Source organism: Rhinopithecus roxellana, chromosome 11 (genome assembly GCF_007565055.1).
Source record: "Rhinopithecus roxellana isolate Shanxi Qingling chromosome 11, ASM756505v1, whole genome shotgun sequence".
Taxonomy (NCBI): Eukaryota; Metazoa; Chordata; class Mammalia; order Primates; family Cercopithecidae; genus Rhinopithecus; species Rhinopithecus roxellana.
Genome location: NC_044559.1, coordinates 29,758,468 through 29,780,481, shown reverse-complemented (window position 1 = coordinate 29,780,481; position 22,014 = coordinate 29,758,468). Strand labels below are relative to the sequence as shown.

Sequence of the window (22,014 nt, the reverse complement as noted above, 5' to 3'; positions counted from 1 at the left end):
TCTCCAGATTTTTTAACGTTGGACTTTTAAATAAAATAACTATTGTTTATACTGTGCCTACTTTTCCCTTTTCACTTGACAGTCTGTCTTCCTTTGTCTTTTTAACAGTTGTGTATAGCATTTCATTCTGTGGCTATACCTTAACTCTTTACCCAGTTCTCCATCAATGGCCATTAAGGCTGTTTAGTTTCTAATGTTAGGGAGGGTGTGGCCATAAACAGCCTCATACATGCATGGAAACACTTGTGTGGCTGTTTCTCTAAGACAGTTGTTCTTAACCTACTTTAAAAGACTTAAGAAAATGCTGAAGCTCAGGTCCCATTCAGACTAGTTTTTATATTAGGGTCTCTGGGGAGGGGATCCAGGCTTTGGTATTTTTCAAAATCTCAGGTGGTTACAATGTATAGTCAGGCTTGAGAACCACTGTTGTAGAATTGTTCTTAGAAATAGACTTACTGAGTCAGTGTTATGAAACATTGTACATTTTAGTAGATACTGTAACATTATTCTCTATATTCTTTAGGATTAGGAGTGACTGCCAATAATAGAAACCTAAGATAATGTTGGGTTAAACAAAATAGTTTATTTGTAATGTAAATATCTAGACATAGGCAACCCGGAGCTGGTATGGCAGTTTTGTTCCATGAAGTCCTCAGTTGCCCAGCTGCCTTCTAGCTTTTGTTTTGGCTGAACTGAAAGTAAGCTCTTAGTCCGAAACTCCACGGTAGAGGGTAGGGATCCTGCCATCACATCCACTTTCCAGGCAGCAGAACGAAGGAAAGGTTGAAAATCGGCAAAAGGTACAGGTCAGCTATCCTTTGGAAAAGATGCCTGGAAACTTCCACAGAACACTTCCACTTGTATCCCATTGGCCAGAACTTGGTCATGAGCCCACACCCAGCCGCAGGAAGGCTGGGAAATAGGCTTTTGTCTGGGTAACCTGTGTGCCCTGAAGAAAACCGGGGCTGGTTTTGTATGAAAGAAGAGAAGGACAGATGACAGATAGTGGCAGCCACCAACAGTCTCTTCTGCGTCTTCCATGAAAGCTGTAAGAATCTGCCCTCCTACCTAAGACCATAAGGGCGCATTGTCCAGACCTGGTCAGTCACAACTGCAGAGTCAGCCGGAAGTTTCAGTGCAGAGATGAAAACTTCAGATAATATGTTGGTACAGGGAGAGGCAAAACAGACTTAAATCAGATGCAGGAATGATGCTGGAGAGTTGTAAACTTTATCATGTGCCAGAAAATAAAGGTGCAGGAGGCCAGTGTTTTAATTGGACACACTTCTTTGTCTCTGCTTGATGTTTCAGCTGTCATCCTGGAGGGTCTTTATCACTTTCAGCATGGCAATTGTTACTTAATTGCTAACATACTCAAGTTTGTGTTAATATTAATGCTGCCCACCCTCACTTGAACATACTCATCAAAGACATCTTGATATATAATTTTTATGTTTTAAGTTAAAAATTTTTTAATTAAGAAATGAAGGCTGGGTACAGTGGCTCAAGCCTGTAATCCCAGCACTTTGGGAGGCTGAGGCGGGTGGATTACTTGAGGTCAGGAGTTCGAGACCAGCCTGGCCAACATGGTGAAACCCCATCTCTACTAAAAATACAAAAATTAGCCTGGTGTGGTGGCACACACCTGTAATCCCAGCTACTTGGGAGGCTGAGGCAGGAGACTCGCTTGAACCTGACAGGCGGAGGTTGCAGTGAGGTGAGGTGGCGCCACTGCACTCTGGCCTGGGCGACAGAGCAAGACTCTGTCTCAAAAAAAAAAAAAAAAAAAAAAAAGGAAATGAAAAGTTTGATATGTGACATTTTACAAATCAGTATTTGTTGTCATTGCAGTGGATGAAGATCGCAGTACGGAACCTGACCGATTGCAGGTGTTTCACAAGAGAGCCATCATGCCTTACGGTGTTTATAAGAAACAGCAGAAAGACCCAAGTGAGGAGGCCGCTGTTCTGCAGTATGCCAGCCTGGTGGGGCAGAAGTGCTCCGAGCGGATGCTGCTGTTCAGAAACTGACCTGTTCGCCTCTGCCGGGGGTTCCCGTGTTGTGCTGATGGTTTGTGTCAGGGTGCTTACTCAGTACCTGTGGAGAAATAACTGTCACCACCCACAAATTAAGACATTTTTTATTTAGACTATCTATGGCTTTTAAAAAATATTTTGTGGCAATGTATCTGTGAGAATCTCATGGTTAATATAAAGATTTTAAAACTGTGTTGTGACCTAGCCCCCGTAATTGGGGTTTATCATTTTGGAGGTTTCTTTCTAGAGCAAGATATGCTCAGATTCTCCTGTTTAAATTTTGTAAAATGAAGAAGTGAATCTAAGTAACTTAATCACAGTTGTGCATTTTTTTTTGGTTCTGTTAAAGAAATTAAAACAGACTTTCCTCAGGCCCATTTTAAACATGAACTTATGTTAGGAAACCTTAAGTATGGGGAAGGTAGAAAGTTTGTTTCATCACTTAGAAAATATGTCTTCTCAACAAAACTGTGTGCTGTTACTCAGTGTTCAATATTAAATTGCTGCCAAATGTTATGTAGTTTAATAGAGAGCTTGAAAAAAATAAAACATTAAAAAGGATCTTGTGTTAGCATCAGGTATCCATTTGTTCAGGACAGTCCTGTTCATGTCTGTTGTCTTGGCATAGTTTTTTTCCCTAGAATATAGTACTCCCTTTTACTCTAAAAAATATCCCAGTTTGGACAATAAAATACATAATTACTCTAGTTATATTATTTGCTTTATTTCTAAAAATGTAAGAAACTAAAGTTTTAAAAGAAAAACGTTGGTTCCTGCCTTGATCTAAGCCTCATCCAAAGGAAATAGTCCCTAGTTTTTTATCTTACAACTCAGAACATTTGTCTTTGGTTGTTATTGGAAATTGGTTAGTATGTGATCACTTTCGTAGTTATGCCCAAATCACATGTAAGAAGGAATCATTCTGACCTCTCTGTTCCAGGATAAGAGCTAGAACAATCCATTTCTTGCCCTTTGATGTGAGAGTCACAGTCAGGGTGGCTTCTGCGCCCCTGAGTAACTCAGAGGCCAGCCCCCTCCTTCCCTGTCACTCAGAGCGGAGGCCAGCCCCCTCCTTCCCTCTCAGAGGCCAGCCGCCTCCTTCCCTCTCACTTTGTTTTGCTGAGTCCTTTGCCCACCTGTCAAGGTGGCAGGCACTGTGCTGGGTACAGGAGGAGAGTCAGACATGTCCCTTAGCTATAGTCGAGCTGTCTGGGAAACAGGATGAAGAACAGAGGAGGGTTATTTTCTTGTGCCCTCTTTGTCAGCTGATCCCCTCTTCTGCCACCAGCTGTTTGGCCAGCAAGCCCTTTTTAGTCCCCACGTTGCCCATTTTTCTGTTTTGGTTCATCCTTTTTTAAAAGCCATATTATAAAACATGGTAGTTTGAATCCTGTGGCTGATTTTAAACTTTTCTCTAAAATGTACTGAATTTTGACAAAAGTTTGAAAATATCCTTAGCTAACTAGCATAAAAAGGATCATAAAAGAATGATTTTAAAAATGAAATCTGTGGAAACTCAAAATCCAAGTCAGCCGTATTTCTTCATTCAGAGCGTGTGTGTCACCTGCCAGGTGCCGAGTACCCTCCTAACCATGCTAGAGTAGTGAGCAAAGCCATTTTCTCTGATCACAAGATTTTACATTTTTCTGGGATTTTGACCTGCAAAATAGTCTCGTAAGAGCATTGGAGAAACTTACTTGGAACTGCCTTCAGACTCTATAGAGCTTTTTTTCTCTTTTTCCTCTAAAATGAAAAGAGTTTCATTTTATAACAAAAGTGATACTGTAAGCAGAACAGTAAGAAGTATAAATAAAAAGTAAAAATCATCTAAAACCCTACCATACTCAAGAACTGTCATGTATGTATACACACACCTATGTAATTTTAATACAATTAGAAATATGTTCTACATGCTGTTTCATTTCCTCAACAGTAAATTTTGAACATGTCTGAAATTTGAAATAAATTTCAAAATAAAGCTTCAGAAAGTGTAGTAAGTAATCTCTGCACTATTAAAAAAAAGCAGGGTAGGGCTGGTACGTGGCTCCCTTAGCGTTTGGATGTCCAACTTGATGTTATCACTGCATCTTTCCTCCTTTTGTCTTTGTGATTAGCATGTAAAATGGTATTCATAAAGATCACAACCCTTGAATATCAAATGAAGAGAAAACTTGATTTCAACATCTTACCACAACTCTGGTTTCTTCCTGCAGAATTCATTTTCAGAGGAAAATGATGAATCATCCCTGTCTGTGAACCACTGTGCTATCCCTGAGGGTGGCATTGTAGGTTGACTCCAGCAAAGCCTCAGAGTGACTTGAGCATGGAGATCCTTCTGCTTGGCTGCTGTATTCATGCATTATGTTTGTTTGATATATTGATCCGAGTAGTCAAAGTGTCTTAAAAGGACACCTATGTGTCCTTTTGAACCCCAGCTGAGTGAATATTGATAGTGAGCTAGAAAAGCATAGTCAAGGAAAGTGACCCAACCTTATTACTTGACCAGCAGTCTAGCTGAGAGATGTGATTTTATGTTTGTGGCTTTCTATAAAGAAAGACACAAGAACTTTTCAAAGACAGTTTCTATCTTTCCAAGGCAGGAAACTTTGCGTTTGCAATCTCAGTATTGTGTCCCCTTCTGATTTCAAATACATTACACCTGCCTTCCTGTTTTGGGAGCAAAGATGTAATTTTGATTCCCTGTGCTACCATCCTTATTTAAATTATTTCCATTCTAAGAGATTTTTGTTATTTTTTTAAATGTAATCTGAGCACTTTTTTTGTATTCTAAAAGATAGATGCTATCAGATAAATATACTGTTCATTTGATTAAAATTATTTAGATAAATATTACTCTGTTGACTTAAATAGCTTTATCCTATTTTTCATTCATTTTGCAAATATTTGTTGTGTGTAGTTTCTTAACATGTCAGAATCTATTATGTAAAAGAACCTTTTCAGATTTCTGAACAGTATATGCTTTGATTTTATGGGCTTTATGTTATTTCAGTATGAATAAAGATAAGGAATATGATGGACAGTTAACTAGAATGTATCTGTCGCTGCTAACGTGAAAGAAATGAAGTAGAAACAGTTGGAAAATGGTTGCATTAGAAATTATTCAAGTGCACATTCTTTTCTAAAAGAAAACCAATGACTATAAGGCAAAACAAGTTTGATTGCATGTGGTATTTTTTGCTCCCGTATATGCTTTTTGAACAAGTTATTTGATAAAAGCCTGAATGGAAAAAATAAAGCTGTTTCTATCTGCAGTGGCTCTTGGTGGTCATTACCTAAAAGACATATGTTTTCATCTTTCAAATTCCTGAACACATTTCACCTGCTGTGTGAATATGTAGAAAACAGAGGGAAGACACTGGCTATATGAATCATACAATTTAATTTTCACTAAATGGAGTTCCAGACCGTGTGGTTATCTAAATCAAAGTATGGTGGATTCCTTCCTCAGAAAGAGAGTGAAATCCCATTTTAAGCCAAAAGTCTGGATTTTCATAAGATACATTAAGGAATAGACTTTTACAACCCAAAGGGATTCAAAATAGGACTTTAAATATCAATTCAAATATAATTTATCTTAGAAAGTTTGCAGAGAAATTTTCAAAAATACAAAGTATGCTTTAATTGTTCATAATAGTCTGTGGTATATTTACGCAATACATTTACTAGCGTTTTATCTCTTTACAGTAAAGAGGGTCCTGGTAGGTTGGTGATAAAATTAATCCTATTTCCAAGTGATTTAAATATTTGTTACAATTCCCACTGACATTTTTTTCCTCCAGAATAGACTTAGCCTTTTCTTACTTGAAATGGACAGTGTTCATCAGGAAACATTTAGACAATATGGAAAAGAATACTGAAGAAAAAGTAAAAACACTTTTAATCCCATCGGCAACAACCCCTGACTACCTTTCACATTTTGGTGTAGGGCCCTTTGACGCTCTTTCCTACCTTACATATATGTATATGTCTTGTTTTATTTTAAAAGAAATACGGAATCCTGTGTATATTGTTTCATAACTTTTTCATCTAATATGTTGTGAACATCTTAATACATTTGAGCATAAATGAGGAAGAATATAATTTTTTTTTTTTTGAGACGGAGTCTCGCTGTGTCACCCAGGCTGGCGTGTGGTGGTGCGATCTCGGCTCACTGCAGCCTCTGCCTCCTGGGTTCAAGTGATTCTTGTGCCTCAGCCTCCCTAGTAGCTGGGATTACAGGCGCGCTCTACCACACCCAGCTAATGTTTGTATTTTTAGTAGAAACGGGGTTTTGCCGTGTTGGCCGGGCTGGTCTTGAACTGATCTCAAGTGATCCACCCACCTCGGCCTCCCGAAGTGCTGGTATTACTAGCCACTCTGTCTGGGCAGAATATAATCTTTTTAATACCTGCATGATATTCCACTGTGTCTAGAATCTTTTGGGAATGAGGCCTTAAGACTTTGGCCCCTCCTTTTGGGTAGTGGGAGTTGTAATTGACCAGCACTAACATTTTCATGGGAGTTCTCTAAAACACTTGGTGCTATAGACACGGTTTGGTTCCTCCCAAAGTTTATATATTGAAATCTATATCCTCACTGTGATGGTGTTAGGAGGCAGCGTTTTGGGGAGGGCATTAGGTCTTGAGGGCAGAGCGCTCCTGAATGGCATTAGAGTCCTCCAAAAAGAGACCCTGGAGGGCTGTCTCACCCGTCCCAGCGTGTGAGGACACAAGGCACCGTCTGTGAACCAGAAAGCGGCCCTCACCAGATAACAAATCTACCAGCACCTCAACCTGGAGTTCTCAGCTCCAGAATTGTAAGAAATACATTTCTCTCGTTTCCGGGCCGCCCAGTTGATGGTGTTCTGTTAAGCAGCTGGAATGCACTAGGACGCTCATTGACATTATTCTTATTCCTGATTTCCCAGTTCCTTTACCCTTTCACTGGACAGTAGGAATTTTTTCCTTACCTGCAGCTTCAGGAAATATGTAGCTTTGAAAACTTAGCGCCTTTCCTCTCCTTGTTCCTTCCACTAGATATTTTCCGGGAGATGCCGAGACTACTGTTTTCACAGGATGCACACCTCTAAAATTTCCAACTAGAATTGCCTTATTTGAAAGCTTAAAGGTATTTAAAACAAATTAAGGTTCTAATTTATTTGATTCTTTATAAAACAGAAGTCTTTAAACCGAGTTTACTAGAAAAGATGGGTAACCATATTTCTATTATAATCTTGCTAAGTTTTATATTGGTTGTTTATTTGGGGATTTTGGTAAAATTGTATTTTACTATTCAGATGGTTGTTGCCATTGGGCTCTTGAGTCCTATCTAGAAAATATTGTCTCATTAACTTTTTGTTTTTGTTTTCATTTTTTTTTTTTTTTTTTTTTTTTGAGACGGAGTCTTGCCCTTTTGCCCAGGCTGGAGTGCAGTGATGCCATCTTGACTCACTGCAACCTCCGCCTCCCAGGCTCCAGTGATTCTCCTGCCTCAGTCTCCTGAGTAGCTGAGACTACAGGCGTGTGCCACCATGCCCAGCTAATTTTTATATTTCTGTAGAGATGGGATTTCACCATGTTGGCCAGGCTGGTCTCGAACTCCTGACCTCAAGTGATCTGCCTGCCTCAGCCTCCCAAAGTGCTGAGATTATAGGCGTGAGCCACCACACCCAGTCCCATTAACTATTTTGATTAGACTAAGAATTAAAGTTGAAGTCATTTTGTTTCCCAAATTTTTATTAGAGTTTCAAAATAGCTTGCATGCATGTAGAGAGCGTGGTTTCCTCATCACAGCTCTTCATCTGCAATATGAAGAAGCAATTCTAAATTAAAAGTGCTGTTTTTAAAAGTTAGTATAACAGATCTTACTATTACACGGCATTTGTAATACCACTCGAAATGAAGCATTTCAGCCATCTTAGAGGCATCCTTCACTTGTCTGGCACATATAAAGCAGACTGTTAGTGACTAGCACAAGTATTTTTGTTTCTTTGATCATTAAAGTTTGGTTAAATGCAATATTTAAAAAGTAGTTTTAAAGATTTATTTATTTTAATGTTACAGGCTAGAGTCATTATAAGGAAAAGGTCCTTTGGGAGGCCAAGACAGGAGGATTTCTTGAGGCCCGGAGTTCCAGACAAGCCTGGGCAGCATAGTGAGACATCTCTACAAAAACAAAATCAGTTAGCCAGGTGTGTTGTGTGCCTGTCATCCTAGCTACCTGGGAGGCCAAAACAGAAAGATCACTTGAGTTCAGTGAGCTATGATCACACCACTGCTATACAGCCTGTGTGACAGAGCGAGTCCCTGCCTCTCAAAAATTGTGTGTGTGTATGTGTGTACACGTGTATGTATTTATATATATAAATGTTGTACTCCCAACATATTATTCAACTGTGATTTTGAATGGAATTTTCCTCTGAACCTTAATTTTCCATGCTTGTCAGTCTGCGCCAGGGTCTTAAAATTATTTAACATAAGGTTTTTAAAAATTTAATTAATGCTAAATGAAAACTCATGAATACTTCATGAAATCCAATTCATCGCACTTTGTTAATTCAGTATTCAGTGAATCTGAATAGCATCTCTCAACTATTGGAGCTTTCTCATCATGAAACAAGAAAAACAGCATTTTAGATTTGTGAATTCAGAGCTTAAGGCTTTTAGCGCAGTCGTATGTGAACAGTTCTATGTATTTGTCCAGCATATTTTAAAATATCGATAGGTGGCCAGACTGTACTTTGGAAGTTAACTGTTGCTGATGTGAGTTATTTTACTGACCGTTAAGGCAAATATTATCCACACATACATACGTACAGCAAGAGAGCGTATACGTAGTGAAAGCTCCGTAGCAACTGTAGGATGTAGTCTCAGTTTTGACTCACAGAATCAACTTGATAAAGGGTTTGGATTTTTGACTATGGTAGAATGACACAAACTGCTAAGACTGCCCTGTACAATAAGGTAGCTTTAGCCGCATGTGTCTAATTCAATTAAAATTTACAATTTAAATTCGGGCCGGATGCAATGGCTCACGCCTGTAATCCCGGCACTTTGTGAGGCTGAGGTGGGCGAATCACGAGGTCAGGAGTTCAAGACCATCCTGGCCAACATGGAGCAACATCGTCTCTACTAAAAATACAAAAACAATTAGCTGCGCCTGGTGGCGGGCGCCTGCAATCGCAGCTACTCAGGAGGCTGAGGCAGGAGAATCACTTGAACCCAGGAGGTGGAGGTTGCAGTGAGCTGAGATCGTGCCACTGAACTCCAGCCTGGGTGACAGTGTGAGATTCCGTTTCAAAAAAAAAAAAAATTAAAATGTGTCAAGCTTTGATACTTTCTTAGGTTTCTATGTGGTAAAACTGTGGAACTATGGAACCTTTGTTTGGGGGCAACTTTCTTTGACACTTTGCAATGTATCATCATATGTAATTTCCATTGAGCCATCTAGTTCCACCTTTGATTGAAGTGCAGCTATGCATATGTGCAGTTGTAGCATCTCATTACTGTGTCCATTTCCTAAGATAACTGTCCCATTTAGATTTACAGTTAAGCTATGTACAGAGATGCTGCTTCCTTAAAGAACAATTTGAATGACTGAAAGATTAATTCAGAAATATTTACACAGGATTCCTGTTCTTTTATTTCCATTTTTAAATATTGCATCTTAAATTTTCTTCCAGGTTTCTAGTTTTCTAGTTGCATATTTATTTTACCCAAATAAAACACTTTATCAAGAACAATCTCTGAATCTATAGCAATAAAAGGATGTTCATGCATCTTACAAAACAAGTCTACTCAAAAATCTTCAGTGACCTAAATCTGCAAAAGAAAGGTGAGAAAAAAATAAATACTCATCATAGCATCTCCCTTATACTGTTTAACATACAGCTGGTGGGTAACACACATGATTAAATCAACCCAGAAGAAAGATTGGAAAGATTTATGGCTCTGCCTTTTGGAGATGTTTTATTCCTTTATTGCATTTTTTTAGGGCAATTTTGATTACTAGGGTTTTTTCCAGCCTACTTCTAAGCCAAGTTGCATGTCAATGTCTCAATCCTTAGATCATATGGAATTTCAGTGGAGGCATTTTATTTAGATATGGGGAGGTTAGTCTGGACTTGCTTCACCAAAAATTGGTTGCAGACCCCCTTGGGCAGAGCTTGTGGGGGTGGGAGATTGGAAGGGGACCCTGCTAACGGGCAGTGGCCATGAGAGTTTTGTGCAAGCATGAAGGGCAGCGCCTGCAGAAAGTAAAAATGACTACTTCCAGTCTTCCTGGTTTCTGCCTGTTCTTGAGCCACGTTGCAATTCCATTTGTTATTTTATGAAGAAAGCCAGGAAAATAATCAGTGTGTGGCCAGCCGTATGCAATTAAGGCTTCTGCATCTACAGCAGCTGGTGGTTATGCTTGAAGTATTTAATATTTGGGATAAAGTCACTAATGATTCTGTTGGGAAAGTTTGGAACTAAAGGAACGAAGTTTAAAAGGAAAATCTGGAGACTAGTTTGGCCTTATTCTAACGAGTGTTATTCGTTTCTCTTACCCATTTATTGCCTTTGTAAAGATATGGAAACTGTTATATGTCAGCATTATCGGTGTGTGATGAATTGTAGACCTCACTTATCAGTAGGCCGCTTATCTGGCCACTTCACCATCTGGAACAGAGAAAAGGAAGGCAGAAAGGAAGGAAATACAATCACCGCCTAGCAGCTAGAATGGGCTGGAATTCATGCACCAAAGCTCCTGCCTTATTCCTGGGAGCTCCATTAGAGTTACGTGGTGTAGGGGAAAGAGCATGGGGCTTTGTGGAGATGTTTCTCTGAAGAAATTTTTAGTACCAAAGTAAAAGGAAAAAGTGAACTGGAAACGACGTGCTAATGGAAGGCTGCACATCATACCCTGATCGGCTCTCCCTGTGCATGGCCGACGCATTCCACCCATGCCCTGTGGATAACGATGGGTGGGGAGCGCTGACATCAGACCAGGAGCAACCTTCGGACCACACTCCCCCAGCAAGCCCCCACATCCTTTTATTCACCTACTTAGTAAGTTAAAAGAAAAAGAAAACATGTTTTGGAGAACCTGGACTTGGAAGGCAAACCAGACTAAGTTCACGTCCTAGAAGCACTGCTAAGTGTGTGAGGTCAGTGCCAGAAGGAAGCTCAGCGAACTTCAGCGTCCTCATCGGGAGTGGTGAACTGGACAACCTGCTGCCCAGCTGATAGGAGTTGATGAGATATTGCAGGTGTAGACAGCTCAGAACGCAGCCTTGCTGCTGTTCTTCAGCCCACTATATCTTGATCAAAGCAGGTATCAACCAAAAAAGAAAGGTCATAAGATTCAAATTTTAACAAACATTACAGAAAAAAAGTGGAGTAAACGCAACTTATCTAAGGTTTGAAACCCTAAACAACGGGGTAGCTTCAGGCCAATCGGAGAGTTGACTTTGGTAATGACAATGTTGAATTGTCCAGCAAATGGCTCAAATACATTTCCTATACTCTATTATAAGCAAATGTATAATGCAATGGAAATATTTCATAGTTAAAGCAATCAAAAGATTCTGTTACAGGATAAATTACAGTTATCTGCAAAATTCACGATATTGGAACAGGCCTTCAAGACCGTGGAATTAGAATCCATTTTAAATACCTGCTCACAAAGAAGACCCTAATGTCAGAAGGCTAAAAACATGCTAATGGCTGCTGCTGTCTAATCGAAGGTCGATAAACAATTATTCCTAGGAACCCATTATTCATATTCATGGAACAATTATTCATATTCACGGGAGCCTCACTCCAGTGGGGCCACCATTCAAGTTTTCCTTGGTATAATGGAGAAATAAAACGGGCTTGAGGACTAGGTACAATTATGCACATTTTTGTTTTGTTTGAGACAAAACTAAACGGGCTATCTGGAAAACCAGCAACATTTCACGGGCTCTGCTGATTGTCTCGCTCAGCACGCTGCCGCATGCAGCGTATCAGTTACAGTTTAACTGATAATGACTAGACTGTTTTCATCTTGCCCCCAACTGCTCCGGCTTTTCTGCCTCCTTCTGCATCCTTCTTCTGCATGCAGGCGAATTCTGGAGGAGGCATCACATCTTAAAATTGGCTTTTCACGGAGCCGCACAGGTTAGCGGAAAGGCAGCATCAAACCAGGACATCGAAAGCACATTTTCTGGACTGGAAAAGTGGTACCGTTGGGTCCTGTGGGATGCTGCCTCAGTGGGAGGGAGAGTGGGCTGGAAGACAATATTTGGAAATAGATCTGCAGCATTTACCAAAAACAGGTGTTTCTATAGTTAAACGTTGCTTTCTGTAGCCTTGCTGAATGTGAATTCTGTGTGTCTGTGGCTGTGTATCCAGCCCCTGGGTCTTCAAGCTTGGACACGGGGAAGCCAGGGGGATGTTTTCCTGACACTGTCAGAATTGCTCTGCTCCCCAACCCGTTCTAACAGCTGCTCTGAGAGCCCTGATGGAAGCAGTTAGAACCTCAGCGGCAACTCTGCTGTCCACCCGGGCAGAGCCACTGGCTCGGATCCAGCGGAGGAGACACTGGCTGTGGCCCAACCTTGGCCGAGAGAGAGCTGGCGCGGGAGGGAAGCGAGCCCTCTGGACTTCTCCCTTATTGTCAAGGGTGCTGCGTGCTCAGTTGACCCTTGGGTACAAAGTGGAGAGAAACTGGTCCCCTCTGCTCTTTCTGCCTTTTCAGTGACGTTTCCCCAAAGGCCACCAGGGGGCAGAAGAAGCCTCTTTGCCTTTTTTTTTTTCAGCCTCTTACATTGGTCCATTGGGCCAATGTTTTTGATATAAAACATTTTGACATAATTATATTTATATCAAATAAATGTATGAATTCTATTTCCCATTTCCCGCATCTTTGATTTTTTCCCCCAGATTTGGGCTGTCTTTGAATGAATTCTTCTGTAGCTAGGGCAATTGTGAGGGGAGGTCTTCACTTAAGCAGGAATTTCTGCCAATGCATGATCTAGTTACAGGATCCTGTGTCTGATGCATCCCAGTCTCCCACCTTATTCTCTGTCTTTCCAGCCTAACTGGGCTGGGGCAGCCCTGGGTGTGTTTAATTTGGATTATTGCAGCACTCTTTCAACCAGTGGCCACCGCAGCCCCGTTATGCAGACACCGCCAGTTTCACCTGCCCAATGCAGCAGCCAGCAGCTCTGTCTCTCCCCTGGCCTAACCTCAGCCAGCTCCTCAGCCTGCCCATTGAAAGCTAAACTGGCCCACCTGGCAAGCCCAGACTTTCCTGCCAACCTTTCCCCTATATCCTCCTTCTATACACTGCTGTCTCAGGTCTTTCTTTCCTATTTCTTGATCTTCAACGGGTCTGTTTCCTCCCCAGTCATGCTTCCTCCTCGTCAAGCGCGACAGGTTCCAATCATCTGGGTCCCTATCAGATGTCACCTCCTAATTAGCACCTTGTGTATGATATCAGGATCCCTGCCAGGCGCGGTGACTCACACCTGTAATCCCAGCACTTCAGGAGGCTGAGGTGGGCAGATCACCTGAGGTCAGGAGTTTGAGACCAGCCTGACCAACATGAGGAAACCCTGTCTCTACTAAAAATACAAAATTAGCCAGACGTGGTGGCAGGTGCCTGTAATCCCAGCTACTCAGAAGGCTGAGGCAGGAGAAACACTTGAACTCAGGAGGTGGAGGTTGCAGTGAGCCGAGATTGCGCCTTTGTGCTCCAGCCTAGGCAACAAGAGTGAGATATATATATATATATTTATATATCAGCACCCCTTCCTACTGTTGCATTTCTTTCATAAGGGTCTAGAAAACCAACCACGCAACTGGGGTCACAGGAATGGTGCGTGTTGGTCTCAGTGAAGGGAGCTAAAGAAAGGCTGGACTCACTGGAGAAACCTGCTGGAGAAAACACCCATGTGCTGTGTGGAGGCCGAATCCCAGCATCCGGGACCCCAGGCAGGGCCTGCTCCTGGAGCTGCTCGGGACTCCCTGGAAATATCTAGGAAGCTTTCCCCAGGAATGAGTCCAAACTGGACCATATTGAGCTTTGCAGTCTCTGAACACATTAAGAACAACAGAAACACTCATGCAGAAGAGTGGTAAATGTGAGGTATAGAAGTGAGTTTTGCTTTGTAACCCTAGGAAAGTACCAGTCTGTCTGCTTTTGAATGTGCAGCTACTAAAGATAATCTCTAAGAAATGCACCTTTTGTTCTGCCTGCTCTTTCGTTTCCTTGAAACAGACAGGTGGAAGTGAGAGGAATAGGTGCTTGGGGAGTGTTCCCAGAGGTGAAGGCGGTGCTTGCATGGATGTCTGTGCCTAGGCAGGCACCTTCGTGGTCACCTGCTGCCAAATGAGCAGCAAGAGACAGGAGCAAATAAAGGATTTCATGCACAGCGGGGGGGTTGACGTGCCTCCCAGCAGGAGAAGCACATATGAGGGAAATTGTCTTGGGACACTTGGCTGTTGGTAGAACAGCTGCTTTGCATAATGAATTCCTGGCCTAATGGGTACGTAGATCCCAGCACTTGGGGCAGGACTGTTTTTGGTTTAGTGCTCACACACCAGAAAATAGAATGCACCAATATGAATTGAAAATTCTTAAAAGGGATCAGTGTAATCCCTATTTAATTTGGACTTTTCCTCGTAAATTCATTTCTCAAATGGTAAGACATTCTGGTAACGGACACAAAGGCATTTTTATACATGCTGAACACACTTCACCCTGGGAATAGTCCACTTGCCCCTAATTGAGATCCTAAAGAAGGGGAAAAGCCTTGCAAATAAACCTCTGCAAGTGCAGAAAAGAGCTCTCAATGCCATCCAAGTGGCATGTGTAATAAAAGTTCACCTTCCCTTCAGGGTTTCACACGGCCACAGATCCTTGAAAATGTTCAGGAGGGTGAAGTGGGGCTGAACATCGTTAGGAAGATATCACTGCTATTTTGCTTTACTAACTCTTAATTTCTGTTAACGCTTCCTAAATTTTATAAGACTGATGCTTTTCCTTGAAGCTCATAAGGCATTTAAGCACAGGCCCAAATGTGTGAGACGTGCTGCTCCTCTCATTTGAATTGGGACCTGCATATGGAGATGAGCACACAGTGACGTTTGCAGAGAATTACCACATCACCCGATGGCAGAACATGTCCATTCCAATGGGCAGGCAAGGAGGGTGGTGCCAGGGTAGGCTGTGTGCACACAGACCTAATACTAACTCCACACATCTCAGGCCACAGACTGACCACTCTCGTAGAGGCCTGGGGCTCTCAACCTGCTTGCTGTTTGAAAGCTCTGCGCAAAACCGAAGTCACACCTATATGCTCCAGGCATTTATTCCTTAATTGATACCTTCATCCACAACTATCTGAGCACCTACTCTATGCTAAGCATTATACTTGCCACTGAGGTTGGTATGGTTTGGCTCTGTGTCCCCACCCAAATCTCATGTTGAATTGTAATCCCCACATGTCAGGAGAGGGACCTGCTGGGAGGTGATTGGATCTCCCTCTTGCTGTTCTCGTGAAACTGAGTGAATTCTCACGAGATCTGATGGTTTAAAGTATGGTACCTCCAGCTTCAAGTGCTCTCTCTCCTGCTCCGCTGGGGTAAGATGCGCTTGCTTCCCCTTCTGCCATGATTGTAAGTTTCCTGAGGCCTCCCAGCCATACTTCCTGTTAAGATTGCAGAACTGTGAGTCACTTAAACCTCTTTTCTTCATAAATTATTCAATCTCAGGTAGTTCTTTATAGCAGTGTGAGAACAGACTAATACAGAGGTGAACAAGACAGATTGGAATTGCATTCTAGGGAGAGAGGGAATTTACAAGTAAAAGAATAAATAAAAAAAGGAAGTTTGATTGTATTCAGTGGTACAAAAGCCCACTTTGGACAGGGTGGTCAGGAAAGGGCTTTTTGAAGCAGTGTCAGTAAATGTGTGTTGATGGAATGAAACCATGACTACAGGAGCATGTAGCACTACTGGGATCCAGAGGTGGAGAGTCATGCTCTTTTCTCTTCAGGAGTTCAGAGTCTCAGAGGACAGACTCAAAACCATGAGCTGGAATGAGAAGGGATCTAAGAGTTCAGATGAATCCTATGGATGTTCTTAGGAAGAAGGGCTTGTCTCTAATTGAAGGCAAAGAGGTCTCCTGAGACAGCTGATCTTTGACCTCAAGTCAATTTTAGGAAAGAAAGAGGGCCAGAGTGTTCCCGGCAGAGGAATGCAGCCCTGTGCAGGGATAAAAAGACAGGGCATGTGTCAGGAACAGTATGAGGTTTAATTTGGCTGAAATACAGAGAACTTGAAAGAAGGTCACGGGTGCTGCAGCTGAACTGGCCAAATGGGGTATCTTGTGGAGGGTCTGCTTGTGTGACTGGCACACCATTGTCTGCAAACCACTTTCTGTCTGGCAACCCCAGACATAACTTTAAATACTGGTGGCAAGTTACCATGGCTGGAAGGATGGATGGTCTGAGGAGTCTCCACCATTTCCCTGCCACAGGGGAGAGGAAGCCACATACTCACCTTTCAGGATAGATGTGAAGCCGGCTGCAAACACAGTCGACCAGCCCGGATGGTTTTTCACGACCAGCGATGTTGGTCTGCTGCTTTCCCCAGAGGTCTAGGGTGGAATGTGCACAAATCCTAAGCCTTTCCCATAGGGAGAATCCAGTCTGAGGGGGAGGCCCAGCAGAAATGCAGAGGCTTCCACCAGAACAAGTCTCAGGGCAGATGCCCTGAAGACAGCTCCGTGGACTCTGAGGGGTCAGATGAGGGCCTACACGGAGACCAGTGTGGACCAAGAAATCATGGTTAAAAACAATCGTGAGGAAAGCACTTAAAACATGTTGCTGGTCGAGTATGGTGGCTCACGCCTGTAATCCCAGCACTTTGGGAGGCTGAGGCAGGAGGATCACTTGAGCTCAAGAGTTTGAGACCAGCCTGGGTTAACAGCGAGACCTCGTCTCTACTACAAATAAAACCAATTTTTGAAAAATCAGCTGGGTGTGGTAATACCTGCACCTGTTGTCCCACTACTCAGGAGGCTGAGGCAGGAGGATTGCTTGAGCTTGGGAGATGGAGACTATAGTGAGCTATGATTGCCTCACTGCACTCAACCTGCATGACAGAGCAAGACCTTTCTCAAAATACACACACACACACACACACTCACATTCATTGCAATCCCTATTTCCCTGGGTTTCCTAGAGGATTTTTAACACGCTACTTCCATGGTTATGTGGGTTTCAGAAGCTGGCCCTCCAAGCCCTCTGAACAAGCTGCCTCTTTCTGTGATGTGAATTTAACTGAGGGCATCACTGGATTCTTCATACACCAGCATTTTCCTTTCTGGAATGCTGCCTCCTGGATTGTAAGTACAAACACACAAAGTGAATGTGATGCAAATGCAGGAAAGAAATGTCTTTTTAATAAGGAGACGTGCTAAAATAAAAAGAGCAGAATACTGAAGTCCCCAGAGTGACTGAAGGGGGTACGACAAGCACCCTTACTTTCTAGTGGATCCAGGAGTGGCTGTCAAGACCCTTTGTGCTCCAGGATTTCTGCAACAATGAAGCCTCTCCTCAAAAGTCAGTTTGGTTCTCGCAACCTCATGCCATGAGGACAGGGCCAGCCATCACTCGCTCTTAGTCCTGGTTCTGAGCCATTCACTGGTTTTGTGCCCTTAAAAAAGTTCCTACTCCGGCCAGGTGCAGTGGCTCATGTCTGTAATCCCAGCACTATGGGAGGCCGAGGCGGGCAGATCATGAGGTCAAGAGATCAAGACCATCCTGGCCAACATGGTGAAACCCCATCTCAATTAAAAATACAAAAATCAGCTGGGTGTGGTGGCACGTGCCTGTAGTCCCAGCTACTCAGGAGGCTGAGGCAGGAGAATCACTTGAACCTGGGAGGTGGAGGTTGCAGTGAGCTGAGATCGTGCCACTGCACTCCAGCCTGGTGACAGAGTGAGACTCCAACTCAAAAAAAAAAAAAAAAAAAAAAAAAAAAAAAAATCCCTGCTCCTCCTCAATGCCCCAGTCCCTAAAGAGGACGCTAGAACATCCACCTTCCCACTTCTCTGGGATTCTACAGGCTGATGAGTGTGTAGACATGGCACTGGAAATAACCACATATACCAAGGTTGAGTCACACCAGGTGAAAGCCAGATGGACTCGGCGTCACACAACACAGTGACCAGCTTGGTTAAGAAGGAGGCAGTGTGCTGGAGTTGCCCCCCACCCGCCACAACCACCTTGGAATTTTGTTCCTACTCCTAAGTTTCTAGAGAGGAATATTTGGGGGAAATCTTTGATTTTACCCACCTTTTAAAAAGTAAACTTAAAAAATAGATAACATGTATGCAGAAAAATGCACACTTATGTCTGCAAGTATACGAGCTCAATGAATTTCTACAAAGTGAACGTACCCAATCCCACCCCCAGGCCAAGGTAGAGAACACGGCCAGCATCCCGCTCACTGCCCTCCACAAAGGGCATCTCCGTTGAGGCTCTAGCCCCATGGTGAATCTGTCTCTCTTTGAACTCGGTATAAATGGAACACACGGCAGGCTGTCTTTCACATCGGGATCCCTTTACTCAACATTCCATTTGCAAGACTCCCTGTACCTTTGCTCATGTAGGATTTCATTCATTCTCATTGCAATGCTTGCATTTCTGTAGGATGTATACCTAGAAGTGTCTACCACTTTTTTCTTTTTACAAAACTTTAATCAAAGCTATAGCACATTCTTGATATACAACCATGTATTTTTTTCTTTTTATAAATGACAGATAAAATTGTATGTATTTGTCATGTACAACATGATGTTTTGAAGTATACATTGTTGCCTACTTATTTTTTAAGAGACTTATTTTTTATTGCTGTGTTGCCCAGGCTGGACTTGAATAGCTGGGCCCTAAGGATCCTCCTGCTTCAGCTTCCCAAGTAGCTAGGATTACAGGCATGAACCACCATGCCTGGTCCCACCACTTTTGAAAACCTGTGATCTCCAGAACAAAGATGCCCTGACACCTCAGTAGTGCACAGCAGGACTTACTAGGAATTCTCTTAGAGTAATTTGTATCTGGAAAAATTATATTCACTAATTTTTTAAATAAAGATTAGCATTGATACCCACAGGCTGCAGGATAACAGACCATCAAGTGTACAATGTAGTGTAAGACATCTGAGGCTCCCTTACCCCGAGGTTAAGTAGATTTACACTTTTAACTAGATAGACCCTCACAACATGACAAGGGGCTTTTAAAAAAGTTGTGCTGGGTGCAGTGGCTCACGCCTGTAATCCTAGCACTTTGGGAGACTGAGGCAGGCGGATTGCCTGAGCTTAGGAGTTCAAGACCAGCCTGGGCAACATGTTGAAACCTTGTCTCTACTAAAATACCAAAAATTAGCTGGGCACAGCAGCAGGTGTCTGTAGTCCCAACTACTCAGGAGGCTGATGCAGGAGAATTGCTTGAACCCGGGGCGGGTGGAGGTTCCCGTGAGCCGAGATAGCACCACTTCACTCCAGCCTGGGTGACAGAGCAAGAATCTCTCCAAAAAAAAAAAAAAAAAAAAAGAGTTGTATACACATATGCACACATACACATTCAGAGACTGAAAATAATTCTAATGATGCAAGCACAAGCAGGCAAGAAAATGACTGTGACCACTTCTGCTCCTGGCTCTTCAAACCACTGACAACTTACTTGGCAAGAAGACCCACTGATTAGAAAATAATCAGTGCACCTTAACAACTGACCTCAGCCTAAGTGTTTACTGAGCTTTGATATTTATCGCCTGGTGGGAGTCGTACATGTATTTAACATGTAAACAAACAACTGCACAGGCACTGGCCAGGAAGCATGCTCGTGCTTGTCTTAAGTCAGATTTCCTAGATGCAGAACCAGACCTGGATTCTCGGACAAGCCATATATTGAGGGCGTTCTCTCAGGAAAAGAGGAGTGTGGGAACGGGACCAGAGCAGGAGAAGGAACAAAGGGAGGCTGTGGCCTCAGCCTGACCCTGCAGGGAGGTCGGAAGCAGACATCGCACCCCAGGGGAATGGCGGAGGTCTCCTCTGGAAGAAGCGGACCAGCCTCTTGTACTCCCCTAATCATACATTGGCTGTGAGCTGCTCCCAAGGTGGTGGGGGCGGGGTGCTCAGGTGTGCCTTGTAACCTCACAGGTGAGCCTAGGGCAGTGCTCCAGCAAAAGGCGCAGCTGCCGGCGGCCAACATTCGCAGCAGCTGGGTTCTGGGCAGGGCAGAGCCGTGCCTACTTCTAGGCTCACCATTTACCAATGAGGCTCGTTTCCATAAAGTTCAAAGGCCACTGATAATCCAATGTCAGGCTCAGGGATGAGAGCGAGGGGTGTGCTTCCTGTGGATGAGACATAGAAAACCCGGAAGCATTTGGCATGCGGCAGAGCAGCCCTACATTCCCATCGCCCCCTGAGCACCTGGCATGGGTCCCCCAGCCCTCATCTTCCAGGGTCAGCAGCATCATCCACACTATGGTCATACCCTTGGACTATGATTTGTCTGTTCTTACATGGAGCCTCCACAAGAGTTGCATTTGATTGTAAGAGCCGGAAGGACATGCTGACGCAGGTAGGATGGTGATCTGGAAAAATTTAAAGGATGGCTTGAAGGAAGCTGTGGGACGTTAAGCTAAGAACGAAGTCAAGGGTAAGAGAATTGACTTGGGGTAAAAAGAACACACACATACACACACACACACACACACACACACACCACACTGCACAACAAAGAAAGGATGGGCTAGCCACCTGGAGCCAATGTGAAGAGCAGGGAAGAGGAGACCTAGTTCTCATCCTGGCTGTCACCAAAGAGCCGTGTGGACAAGCGTCCTACTCTCTCCAGACCCAGGCCCCAGAAGAGCTTGACACTCAACCCCCTGGATGGGGCCTGAGCTGCCCATCCTCCCCAGGGCACCCCTGTCCTGCCCTGGCCCCGCCATCCATCCTTCCTGGGTGTTGCTCCCTTCCCTGGCCCTGCCGGCATCTCCTCAGAGAGGCCTCTATCCGCCCGGTCTAAAGGAGCCACTGACCATCCTCTTTCAACACAGCAATTAGAACACTGTTTGAATCCTCGGCATGGCCTTGCTCTCTGCGGGCCACTGTGCTTGTCTCTTTAGTCGCCAGTCTGTGGAAAAGGGATCCCCCTGGTTGTCCGCTGCTCTGCTGCCAGAGCCTAAACAGCACCTCACTGTGGTAGGCTCTCAGCAAATACTTTCTGGAGGCTGCAACAGGCTTTGCCAGAGGAAAAAGGAAGATAAAAAGAAGAAAAGACTAGGGAAAATTTTAAATTATACATATACCTAGCACTAATGATATAGGCATTCCCAGCTTAGGCCACTCTGCGTTTTTCTTTGAGAATATATACAGATATCCATTTTAGATCTTTTATTTTTTTCCTGTAGAAGTGTGGAAACGTGATAGTCAAGGCAATCAATTCATGTCTCGAACGATTTAAAAACACACACACACACAAGTATTTGTTTCCTTTAAGTTGCGCCTTTGGTCCCCCTCTCCCCTGCCTTGTAAGACGAAAGTTGGAAAGTCCCCGCCTGTGCCTCTCTTACGTGTAAGGTGACTTTCATCTACTGCCTGGGCCTCTGAACCTGTCTGGGTGGGGATGATACTGTGGAGTTACGAGGCCTTTCTGCTCAGGGCCCATCCCTCCAATCCGCTAGGACAGCAATCCCTGCACGCATAGCAAACAGCCTATTCCAGATGCTCTCCCCAGCCTGCTCTCCAGCTCTTGGAATGTGTGCTGTGGTCTGAATGTGTCCCCCAAAATTCGTGTGTTGGAAACTCCATCCCCAGTGCAACAGTGCTGGAAGATGGGGGCTTCTGGGAGGTGCTTAGGTTGTGGGGATTCCACCGTCACAAATAGATTATTGTAAAACAGCTTGATGGAAGGGGGTTGTGCCCACCCCCCGTTTTT

At 43.5% G+C, this 22,014-nt stretch overlaps 1 protein-coding gene across 10 annotated transcripts in view; it reads left to right on the top strand.

Moving 5' to 3' along the window:
- The window catches only part of ATE1 (arginyltransferase 1), a 183,558-nt gene extending 178,250 nt beyond the window's left edge, over window positions 1–5,308 (top strand). For 9 of the 10 annotated variants that reach the window (XM_030940843.1, XM_030940839.1, XM_030940844.1 and 6 more), the window contains one exon: window positions 1,852–5,308. In XM_030940843.1, the coding sequence (XP_030796703.1) occupies window positions 1,852–2,030 (179 nt within the window). In that variant the 3' untranslated portion in view covers window positions 2,031–5,308. The remainder of the gene's footprint in view (window positions 1–1,851) is intronic. The other variant, XM_030940838.1, reaches the window with a different exon arrangement.
- Window positions 5,309–22,014: the final 16,706 nt, after the last annotated feature.